This window comes from Condylura cristata, unplaced genomic scaffold, assembly GCF_000260355.1.
Source record: "Condylura cristata isolate star-nosed mole 26May11 unplaced genomic scaffold, ConCri1.0 scaffold00036, whole genome shotgun sequence".
Taxonomy (NCBI): domain Eukaryota; kingdom Metazoa; phylum Chordata; class Mammalia; order Eulipotyphla; family Talpidae; genus Condylura; species Condylura cristata.
In genome coordinates, this window is record NW_004567137.1 from 10955733 (window position 1) to 10968280 (window position 12548).

The 12548-nt window shown below is 38.0% G+C and overlaps 2 protein-coding genes across 2 annotated transcripts in view; both read right to left on the minus strand.

The window, feature by feature from the left end:
* The window catches only part of STRAP (serine/threonine kinase receptor associated protein), a 17848-nt gene extending 9335 nt beyond the window's left edge, over positions 1 to 8513 (minus strand). Inside the window, exons 1-4 of the mRNA XM_004693245.2 lie at positions 8081 to 8513; positions 7248 to 7383; positions 889 to 970; positions 286 to 358 (exon numbers count right to left, since the gene is read on the minus strand). Coding sequence (XP_004693302.1) covers positions 286 to 358; positions 889 to 970; positions 7248 to 7383; positions 8081 to 8192 — 403 coding nt within the window. The 5' untranslated portion in view covers positions 8193 to 8513. The remainder of the gene's footprint in view (positions 1 to 285; positions 359 to 888; positions 971 to 7247; positions 7384 to 8080) is intronic.
* Positions 8514 to 8584: 71 nt separating this feature from the next.
* The window catches only part of DUXA (double homeobox A), a 43119-nt gene continuing 39155 nt past the window's right edge, over positions 8585 to 12548 (minus strand). Inside the window, 1 exon segment of the mRNA XM_012732795.1 lies at positions 8585 to 8809. Within this exon segment, the coding sequence (XP_012588249.1) occupies positions 8585 to 8809 (225 nt within the window).

Genomic DNA, 12548 nt, shown 5'->3' on the forward strand with positions numbered 1-12548 from the left:
AATGCACAGGACTATGGTAGTGGCACAGGGGTGATTTGGTGATGGGAAACCCGCGGGGATTACAATCGAGATGGAAAAAAAAAAATGTGCAAAATGATGTAAAAATAAACTTTGTAATAAAAAAAATTTAATTAATTAATTAATTAATTAAAAAAGGGGGGGTGATGGATTATGTGTAATTTTTGTTTATAGTTATCCCTATTTTCCAAGTTTGAGTATTGAACATGAGTTCCTTTAATCTGGAAAACTAGAGTGAAAGAAAGCAAAAGTATAAATTATACTCACCTGCTTCAGGTTTGTTCAAGTCATATATGCGTAAGAGTTTATCCTGTCCACCAGTTAACAAATAGTTACTATCCTAAAAGCAGACACACATACAATTTAGGTTAACCACTTTCTTTGAAATTTCTTCAACACAAAAAACCCAAATACAGCCCACAGATTTCACAGAGATGCAATACACACAATCACTCTGAGAAGGCAAGCGGAACAGCTACAGCCCCAGCCCTTGAACTTCCCTACTCTAGGGAATCAAACCCCCTACCACAGGGGTCCTGACCCTGCTTCTCTCCTTCCTGAGCAGCACTTCTGTGAAAATCTCAAATTTATCCTCCCATCTTCTCAAAGTAGTTGGGAAATAATACTTGGGCTTTTGATGTCTGTTACTAGCTATGGAGGATGCAATAAGCTTCAAGTGTATCATAAAAGCCTCACAGGGTTAACCAAGAAAAAATAAATCCAATCAAATCAAACAAAAGTCAATATAAGTCACCCCCCCAAAAAAACAAATTATCAACCAAACATACAAAATAATCAAATACAAAACCATTGTCAAATCCTATTACAGTACAATTTAACTTCCTAAAACTAATACCATTTGCTGATTACCTGTGTAAAATCCACAGTCTTGACAATGTGTTTGTGAGCCAGAGTCATCAACTCATCTCCCGAGACAGCATCCCACACTTTGCTAAAAAGCGAAAAAGAATATGAAAAGAAAAATATAATGGTGATTATGATGACTGATCACCAAACAAGTTAGATATGTGCAATGTTACATGAATGTACTTTAAGTACCTATTATCTCTAATAGTACTCACTGCTAGACTTCATTTGATAAAATATTTACTGAGTGTACATGAAATCTCTAGAAAAGCACAAAACCAATCTAATTTGAATAGAGTAAAATATAAGAATTTAAGTAAATGATGTAAAAATAAACTGTTATAAAAAAAAGAATTTAAGTAAATCAGATACATGAACCAGTTTACTCTTATTTTTACATTAGCCTGTAATCATAAAATCCTTTTAGCAAGATCACAAACCACTTGAACCAATTTCAAGTTTCACCTCTTCAACTTTTTCTCTATTCCTTATCACCATATACTTGGAAAACAAGATCTTAAAAAAAAAAATCATATGATAATTTAAGACCCTGACCCAGGGTCTATAATATTTTAAATCAAAACAGAAAATATTCTCCCTATCTCTACCTCAAAGTTGAGTCCTAAATTCTGAAATGCAAGTAAGTCAATTAACTTTCTGCACCAAAGTACTAGTCATAATTATATAAATGCTAACACTGATTTTAATCTCAATTTGTTGTTTCCCTGACCCACCCCAACCCAAATTATGTATGTGCTGGCCTATAATCACACATATATGATTAAAAAAAATAAGTACTACAAGTTTCTCAAATAAAAAAGTTTGAAGAAAAAAAATGAGAAGGAAGAAAGGGGGAGAAAAAAACTCATTTTAGACTGGAAGTAGTCACTGAAAAATTAAGAAAACTTTGCACACAGGAGAAAGATTTGTTAAGTTTGAACAAGCTATGCTCCACAGAGACTTCTATTTTAATGTAACTGACATCAGGAATTTTTAGGAATAAAGTGAATAAAAATGTAGAGAAGGGGAAAAAAAGCAAAGGACATCTATTCTTTATTTATTCAATTATAATAAATGTATCAAGCACACCATGAGGAAAAACTATGCCCAACTAAGTTCCAGCACTAGTAGAGTTTTACACCCTTTAACTGAAGAGGGAAAAAAGGCATTAGTAACATGCTGAATAAAGATAAATAAAAGACAAGTAGCTACAGCTTATAGAAACACACCCAAAAAATTATATGATTAATTATACAAAGTCCAATACTCTAAGCAGGGAGCCAGGAGTCTTAAAAAGGACCAGTATAACCCTGTCAGCGTTAACACCACAAGGGGAAGGGAAACAAATGATCACCTAATAGGAAGAAATACTGACACGACACAGACTGCGTCTTATATATGTGGGTCCTATGAGGGCTAATTAAACATGCTCTGACAGAAATAACAATAATTCTGAGTAGAACGGCTACTGAATTCTCAAGTACTCATTTCTCTTTCTGCCCTAATTTCTCCCATTTATAATTCAACTCTCTGGCCCAAACCTACTTTCCCAGCCTCATTTAAAAAATAATATAAAATCTAATCATACCAGATTATAAAACAGTCCTCAAACAAATCACCTATTTTCTTCAGGTTCTTATGTCTGTTCACACTGGTCTCTTATGTGTGCATTTTATTTTCTCAGCTACTTACTCAGTCAAAATCTTGTCTCACCTCCACCAACCATTCTTTCCTGTGGACTCAGCTCATACTGATTACTGTACTTCATTCTGCTTCACTTTCTGTTTACATGTCTACTCTTAATCACAGGGAAATCAGTGACTTCCCAAAGATTAAAAGTACCGGCTGCTGCTGCTATGCAAATTGAAGAAAATATCAAATATATTTGAAATTAACACTCCTAGTCACATGAAGCTGAGTCTCAAAGATTCCCAGGACACTGTCCTTTGAAATTCCAATTTCAATGTCTTCAATAATCTCCCCAAAATGCTTTAAAGTCTTAATATTGTTTGACCATGTCCATTACTGGTCAGGAGGAAATAGGTGTAGTGACCACAGCAATATCATGCAGCAGCTGTCTATTGTCACTGGACTCTTTTTCATCCTATTTTAAAACATTACTAATAATTGAGGCATGTCACCCAACGCATCATGCTCTAATCACTTTACTTTCATGTAGTCTCAACCTGCAGAGTGAATCTGAAAACCTGTTTCCAGTCCTAAAAAGCATGTGGAATGATCTCATGTTTGTTACTGTCTTTCTCAACCTGTAACAAAAAGTATTAACTAAGGAGCTGGCAGCAAGGCTCCAATCAAGACAGATGAGGCATCATTACCAAGTGCCTTTCATCAGCTGATTCGCAGTATTTCTGTGCTGCACAATTCACTTAGTGTTTGCTATCTCCCTAAACTACTGATACCTCTTACATTCTCAGCCTTTCTTGCACACAATATACAATGATGCTATCTGTTCAAAACCTTTCATATCCTGAGACCTACTATAAAGTCCCCCAAGAGGGACTGCTAACTTACTTCGTTAAAGCCTTGCTATAACACCTGGGCCCTCCCTGGTGGCGCAGCGGGTTAAAGACAGCACTGAGAAGCTAAAGCCACTTCCGCATGAGTTCGATTCCCACCTGCCCCAGAGGCGATCCACATGATGAGGCAGACCTCTCCTGACACGCCCGCTGCTCCCCTCAGCAATGTACCTCATCGATCTGCCTGTTCTGCTCCCCACCCTGTCTCTGGTGAATCCTCTTACCCTCCGCATCTCTGGCCTGTACCCCCGTTCTGTACAAATAAATAAATCTTTAAAAAAAAAAAAAGCCTTGAAATTCCTTACATGGATTGAAAACCTTCTTTCAGAGAAAAATTTAGATCTTTCTATAGCTTTTCCAATAAACAAAACATGATTATCTAGATTCCTGGACCCAACTTCAGATCTACTTAAGTATTCTCTTGAAGAAAGCAAAGGAACCTTCTCTACTTCTGGCACCCTCTTGATGATTTGATGGCAGGATCACAGGATACAATGCTTATCAAACTTATGAATCAAAAGCAATGATGAGAATGGCGTTTCACTAGATTGCTCTGCCCAAAGTACCTCAAGGCAACACTGTGAACCCACCCACAAACTTTCTCACCTCTAAATAAACATGACATTGGTGAATTTCCATAAATATTATTAATTTTCAATAATGAAATATAAGTATGAGACAGATAAATCTTCCTAAAAAATATTTATATCAATTATAACCAATCAGGTAAGCAAAGGGAGCTTTAGCTAGCTTCAGCACTGGAATAACATTCACACTTGTCTAGAGAATGTATGAACACCTAAAAGCATTAGACAGGAGACCTGGGGGTAGGATGGGAAGAAGCAGCAAAATTAATCCTACTCAAACTTATAGGAAACCAAAAGATTTCAAGGCATGAGCTACAGAAGTTCCAAAAATAACATGTCTGTTGTCTTTCTACTGGTAGTAATAGTTGGGAACTGAAGCTACCATCAAAATTTACATGTAACACACATGCAGTTATTAGATTTTAGGCAATGCTCTAAGTATCTGAAACATTAACTCATTTAATCAACCAACACATACTCTCATTTTTAAAGACAATGAAACTGACAAAAAGAGAGGTTAAAGTTCCCAAAGTGGCAACAATCAGATAATGGCAGCAGGTCCAAATATAATCTATCTCCAGCATTCATGCTTCTCATACTGCTTGTGTAACAAACACTGAGGCAGAAAGGCTAAGCACAAAACAACATTAGGTACCTCTCCCACAGAAACAGACCTGTCTGAAAAGTGCAACTTTGGTTACTAACGCTGTCAGTGCCTTAAACAAAGATGTTTACTCTGACAACATGGTAAGAAAAATCCTGATTACTCTCTGCAAGACTCAAAGATATTTAAACATATACATAAGCATAAAGACAGTAATGTCATATTTTTGACACTTCTTTGTCTCCATGTCAGAATTAGCACTTAAACAATAATTTCTATCAAATGCCCTTTATTTCTTAAAAGAGCTGCCTTTACAATTCTGTCAAACACGCAGAGACTTGTCACAGGTTTTACATTAATAGATGTCGCTCCTAACAAGCTTTTGCATGGTTCTCTTAAAGACAGAGGTAAGACTATTAAGCACAGATGAGAAAGCACTGTGCTCCTAGAATTAACAGTCAGGGCCAGATAACACACAAGTAAGGCTAACAAAATCTATCTTTGCAGAAGTGCACTGCAAAAATCTGTTTCTTTTAATGCTGTTTGTAGTGTTTGTAACATAATTATATTCAACTTTAAATAAGTTTATTACTTACTACCTATCCTGTTTTAATGGCATTATTAAAATTCACTTATCAACATTTGAAACCTAGAGTTGTATACCGTATTAAAGCCAATTTTCTACCTCTTTTATAAAACTAATGACATTCATTCCCAATGACAATATTCATACTGATCTGAGGGAAAGAGCAACTTTGGAAAAAGTGAAGAGAAAAAGCTAAAATTTGACAATAAGAAACAAATGTCCCAGAAGCATCTTTAATGTATTTATCCTTTATTTTTTTCAGAAAATTTCCTCAAGTTATTTGAGAAACATAAGGCAGTGAATAAGCTAGGGATACAAAAATATTAGATGTGGCTCTTGACTTCAAGAAGCACTGACACATTTATCAGTTAAGTACTGTAACCGTGCCAGAAATCTCGATGCAGGGAATGGTGTTACCATAAATTAGGGAATGGACATAACACCTCTCCCTCTGGTATTTCCTAATTCTTGTGCTTTGGAGAACCACTTTTACTTCCTACTTTCACCTCCAAAAATAACAAGTGTCTCTGAAAGATGATAAGCAAGTTGTGCTGATACCTAAAGCCACATATGACCTGAACTTGTTGATATTAAAAGCTTTATATAAAACCAAGTAGCTCCTTAAAGTGGCACAACTATTATTTATAAAGAGATAGAAGCAATCTATTCACTGAAGGCACAGAACAAGTATGGATTGGTATTTAAAGCTTTCCTTAGAGAACGTTCACTACCTAAAATCATAAAAGTACTCTACCTCCCTCTCCTTATTTTTAACTTACTTTTTAAACCCACTATAATATTCTGTGGCATACAATTCTGAGAACAAACAAATGTGCAGAATCTACCAGTCAATCTGTTTTTTCATAACAATCTTGGTATATTTAACTTGTTTAAGACAAAGGAGCAAGACATTTACAATCGCCTCAGTATGAAATTTTGTGTAAAAGAAAATCAAACCACTTCGCCTTCCAGATTCTCATATATAATAAAATTTATGTGCATACAATAGCTCTTGACATTGTCTTACTTTAAACATTTAATTTTAAATTAAATAGTAAAGTTGAAAACAAACCCAATAAGGAACTGGAGATCTGAAAATTACATAAGCTATGAAGGGGAAATTAGAAGGGAAAAGTGGGTCACTATAGATCAAGATACTTCAGTAATATATGCAAAAGCCAAAAACGAGTTGTGTATACTCTGGCAACAGAAGTTTAGTATAAAGTGTAGGACACATGGCACACAGTGCTAGAACAGAACTCTGATGAACCATGATGGGGCCAAATTTTAAAGTGCCAACAACTGAAATTTAACCTTTAGACTGGTGGTTCTAAGTCTTCACATAAAAACCGCCTAATACGTAGGGGAAGGAAAAAAGAAACACTGATGATGGGGACTTGACACACAGACTAAAAAAGCCAAAACTTCTGAGACGTATGTATTTGAATATGTTAAAAGTTCTACAGACCCAAGTTTGTGAACAACCAAAATAGCAAAAGACAGGGCGATCTTTATATAGAAAAGTAAAGATGAACAGAAGGAAAATCATGAGTAGAAGGGAATTAATGTAAGGTAGTTACTAAAGCAAAGCCAAGATAAGTGAGAATGTACTTTGCAGGTAGAACTCACAAAGATGACCATAATTTGGAAATTGACAAGTAGCTGAGTTGTGTATGTCTAAATCCATTTTAACAAGTCTGAGAGTGAGACTGAAGCCATTACACTAGGAAGTCATGGAAGTGTATGTAATCACCAAGGCAATACATGTGTAAGCACCACCTCTAACACTATCTGGAGCACCTGTTAATAATGCAAATTCCTGGATCCCAATTCAAACATAATGAAAAGGTCATCTAGGACTGAACATTTTGAGAATCACTTAAAATAAAGAAGCACACCAAGATGGAATTTTGATAAGATCCAAAACCATGTGTTCTATAGGGTAGGCACTGAGTTAGAATTTGATGAGGAACTTAGGCTTCAGTTTTGATTATTTCAGACCACAATTCACACAGTACTCCAATGCTGGTCATTTTGGCTACACTTACGCTGTGAAATCTGCAGCTGCTGTAGCTGCTTTAGTGGCATCCTTGTTCAGTGTTGCACCCCAAACAGCACCCTTATGACCCAAAAATGTCCCAATCCAGTCTCCTGTATCACCTTGGCGCAGCATAGGTTTGCCATCTAAAAAAGAATTAAGAGACATGTGATTCTGAAGTTCAGATTACTGACAACCTAAGAGTTAAACATAAAATTATTTTGTTGAATAGCAAAAGGGAAATTGTTGTTGAGGTATAACTATTCTCACTCACTGGAGTCACTAAGGAACGTCTAGAAAAAAGTAAGCTGAGAGCTGGACCAGACATTCTCAGTGAGGCAAGTGTAACTGGATGAGAAGAATACGGATCATAATCAAAATCGTCAAAGTTGGAGTCTGATTTTGGAAAAACTTAACCTAAATGTTTGCATATGAAAAATTGGGCTAATGAAACAAAGGGATACCCAACGAGCTAATAGAACTGACTTATCTGCAAAACAGGGTAAACCTGGTCTAATTTTTCCTTTCTCTAAAATCCTTGATAGATCATTACTGTATTAACTGGCTGGGGCATTTAAGAAAGGCCAGCTTCTCCAGAAATAGCAATAAAAGTAAAATGAGAGGCCTCCGTTGGGAGGCACCACTTGGCCTTGTCAGAGGCGTCAGAAAAGCCTTTGGGCGCCAGCCGCGAAATTCCCAACAACTCCCCTTTCTCCATCAGAACCCGGTTGGCCATAGCTCAAAGAACGAGAGCCCCACAACCCCACCGCGTCGCGGAGTGCTGTCTCCACTCCCATTGGGTCCAGTCCTAGCGATGAGGCCCGGATCGCCGGCCCTGCTCACCTTTGCAAGCGCTGATTAAGAAATAGCCATAAGGCGTGATGCCGCTGAAAGCCAAATCCACCACCGGCCGCGTGTGGCCAGAGCAGGTGAGCGGCGTCTGCCTCATTGCCATGGCGGCGGCGATCCGGTTCTCCAGCCGAGAGTGGTCTAGTCTTTTCTCTGTTGGCTCAAGGCCCCCGCCCAGACACTGGAACTGGGCCGGAAAACAGGGGAAAAGGCCAATTCGGTGGCGCCCAGGTCAGGAAGGGGTTAGGGATGGGTCAGGGAGTCTGCGACCCGCGACCGAGCGCCGCCGCGGGAGGGAAAGGGAGGGAGGGAGGAAAGTCGGGGAGGGGGAGAACAGGAAAACCGGTGGCCACGATCTGTACCGTGCACACCGGTACCGGCAGGAAGTGACGACTTCAGTGACGCAAGCGACCAAGGGAAGTGACGATCAGGTGGGGAGGCGGGTTCTCTGGGTAGAAGAAAGTGAGCGGTACTGAAGCGCGCAGGCGCCAGCTCGGCTCACGTCGTGCACGTGACGTAGACCCTACGGCGGCTACGTACGGCGCATGGAGAAGCCCGGCCTCTGCAAAAATCTCGCGCCCAGCATTTGAACCTCCTTAAAGGTCCTTTCTTGTCCGGGTGGAGTTGGCGGCCGCGAGAACTGTTCTTCCTGCCCTGCTCATACCCTCTCCGCTGTGCATACAGAACAGGCCAAACGGTTGACCTGTGCTGGGCACCCGTCACCTGCACAGAATCGGAGTGCGTTCAGTAGAGACCTGCGACTGTTAACAATTTGTATTTAAAACCTAGGCAGCTCCTCAGGGTTTGTCTACAAGTAAGTCCCTTAAGAAATGTTAATTCCCCAGTTGCCCTTGCTGGTAACTTACAGTATTGCTAGCGTTTTAGTCATGAGGAGTAGACGACTTTAAATGCAGTTAAGTTTACCTTGCTTTTCCTTCTGTAAGAGAGATCAACTATTTTTATGAAATAGTTGCATCAGTAAAACTTGAAGTGGCCGAAAAATGCGATATTTACAAAGATCCAAGTTCATACAACGCAATAAAAAACAAAATCAAGAAATTGGCAGGAAATCAAGACATTTACCCAGAATATTTAACATCACTTATACTTAGGGAAATGCAAAATGAGATACCACTTCACTACTGTGAGAATGGCCAGAACCTGTTCACTGTTGGTGGGAAGACAGGCTGGTCCAACTCCTGTGGAAAATAATGCGGTGGTTTCTCAAATGTTAAAAATACTTTGACAGGGCCCTCCCCGGTGGCGCAGCGGGTTAAAGCACAGCACTAAGAAGCTAAAGCTACTTCCACATGAGTTCGATTCCCACCTGCCCCGGAGGAGATCCACATGGCGTGGCAGACCTCTCCTGACCCGCCCGCTGCTCCCCTCAGCAGTGTACTGCGTAGATCTGCCTGTTTTGCTCCCCTCTCTGTCTCTGGTGAATCCTCTAACCATTCACATCTCTGGCCTGTACCCCAGTTCCATATGAATAAATAAATAAATCTTTAAAAAAAAAATACTTTGACCATTTCACCTAGCAATGCTCCTCCTTGGCTTTCATCTGGAGGATGCACAAGCATTAATTTGAAAGTATGTCTGCACACCTACATTCATTGCAGCACTATAACAGTAGTCAAATACCCAACCACAAATAAGTAGATTTAGATGTGGGACATAAAAATGAGAGATTACTCAACTATTAAAAAAGATCAAATGTTGCTATTTGTAAGATGAAACTGGAGGGGATTTTCCTAAATAGAACAATCCAGAAGGATAAAAGAAATATTATTTCACTCAAGTAGAATGTAGACAAACGAAATAAAAGGACTGACAAAACAAAGCCTAGGTATATAACTGCAGGACTGAAGCTACTTGAGAGGGAGTTTGGGAAGTGGGAGCTGGTCTTCACACCTTTGTGTGATCCTCTCCCCTTGCATATGGAGTGAATGAACTTAGTAACTTGCTTTCAACTAGTAGAATATGGCAAAATAATGAAATGGTACTTAAAGGTATAAATTATAAAAATCTGAAAGCAAAATAAAACTTAAGCACATTATAAAATGTAAAATATAGAAATACTAGAAGGTAAAAATATACAAATAGGAACTTTGCTGATTTCTTCCAGCCAGAACGCTTCTCTGGATGCTCATACAAAAGCTTTGCTAAGCAGGAAAGCTCCTTTCTCTGGAAAATGGTTTCCCTTGATGTTAAAATGTAAACAGAAAACAGTTTTTGCAACTTACTAAGTTATCCCCAAGGCCTTCATGTCTTGTCACACAGCAATAAACAGTGCAAATATCTGAATGTTTTCCCCTATCCTTTTGCCATGAACATATGTGTCATCCAAGAGTCAAGTGTAATGATAATGATTTGAGAAAGGACTTGAAATTCTCCCCATTTATTTCCTTAGAGCTTTATTCATTCACTTACAGAACAGCACTTACTATATTCTTTTGTTATCTTTTGCTCTACTTCCTCTCTCTGATAGCCTCACCCTATGATCCAGCACACACATTCCATTCACACTTTAGTTATGAACTCTTTAATGGCAGTGACTATGGCTGTCATCTTTAAATTCTGGTGCCAGAAAAGTGAATGGCACTGAGTGAATGCTCAACAAGTGATAGTTTACTGATAAGTACTGAATCACTGATGGCAATAAAAAAATAAAAAGCTACAAAGGAGTTAAAACAATTAGTAGAATATTAAAATGTTTTCAATTTGTGGTTCACTGTATAAGATTGTGTAAATGATAACTATGTTATCAATAAATAATTCTGTTCATTTGGATTTTGAATTCTAAGAGAATGATGTATCATGATCAATTGTGTGAGCTGTAAGTTCTATTTAATATTAGGAAAAAAATCAGTGCTATTGACCATGTTAAAAGACTAAGAAAATTTATCAAAATATGTTTTTGATACAATTGAACATTCCTTCATGATAAAAACTCTTAGATACTAAATACAGACGGGACCATTCCTAACCTGACAGCATATCTGAATGATGTATCACTTAGTGGTGAAATACTGAAAGCATTTCCTGTTAGGTAAGGTACAAGGCCAGATGATTGTAGTATCTCTACAATACAATATCATACTCAATGTTTAGGTGACACAAAAAGATGAAATGTCAAAAAGAAAGTAACAAATCTGTGATTTAGTAAAAGTCACTTATGCGATTATATGTCAAGAAAAAAGCTGTAATACAAATTATTATAATTAGAGTTTAGCAAGATTGCTGGATTTTTTTTAAAGTATAGTGAAAACAATTATATTTTATACAAAACAAACAAAATGTAATTTTAAAGCACGTGATATAAAGTACATCAAGAAATACAAATTACTTTGGAATTAATCTGACAATATGTATTTCCCAGTAGAAAAAAATTGACACACAGAAATGCAGAGACTGAGATGAATTTATGGGATGGAAAATTTACTAAGCTATGGGCTAAAATGACCAACAAGGAATGGTGAGGAAACCCTGGTAGAAAATGGCTATTTATCACAGATAAGAAGGAGCAACTGGAAAAGAACAGTTCCTGGAACTTGAATTCACACAACTGTGAGGAGAAGGCTGTTAGAAGAGTTGCCTGAATCAGGACAGGAACACAACTGCTGCTGGTAGTCATCAGCTCAGTAGTGGGCAAGACAGGGAAATGGCTATCCAGACAGAGCGCCTCACCATGCTTCCCACTGGCTCAACCCAGTCAGAGGCCACTTTTGATGGATCCCAAAAGTGTCAGTTTTCTAAGATACAAACCATAGAACAGTAGGGAGAGTGATATGATGAAATAAATTGGAATATTCAACATAATATTCAAGACCTCCATGGAGAATAAATTTTGTTAAAAACAAAAATATTTTAAAAAATGAAAAGGGGACTATTCATGAATTCAAAGAAACAATATTAGGAAAATACTAGTGCTCCCCCATAATTGGTTGAATCATGCCTTATCCCCTCCCACCCCCTACTCATATGTTTAAGTCCTAACACCAGTATGTGGTCATAATGTTACTATATGTGAACATAGGGCTCTAAATAGTAATATAAAATGGTCAAATGGGTGGATTCTAATCCAATATGACTTGTGTCTTTATTAGAATAGGTTAGAGCACAGAAAACATAGATGAAAGGATGATCACATGAGGACACAGTGAGAAGACAGCCATTTGCAAGCCAAGGAGAAAAGTCTCAGAAAAAGCCACACCTACAACACCTTCCTCTTGGACTTCCAACTTCCAGAATTGTGAGAAAATTAATTTCAGTTGTTTAAGCCAACCAATCTTGTATTTTATTGTGGCAGCTGTTGCAAACTAATACATCCCCAGATTAATATACAGATCCAATACAACTCCCAACGGAAGTTCCAATTGTTTTAAGATTTAAGATTTATTTGTGCATACAAAACTGGGGTAGAGGCCAGAGGCTCAGGGGCGGCGAGAGGCTTCACCAGAGA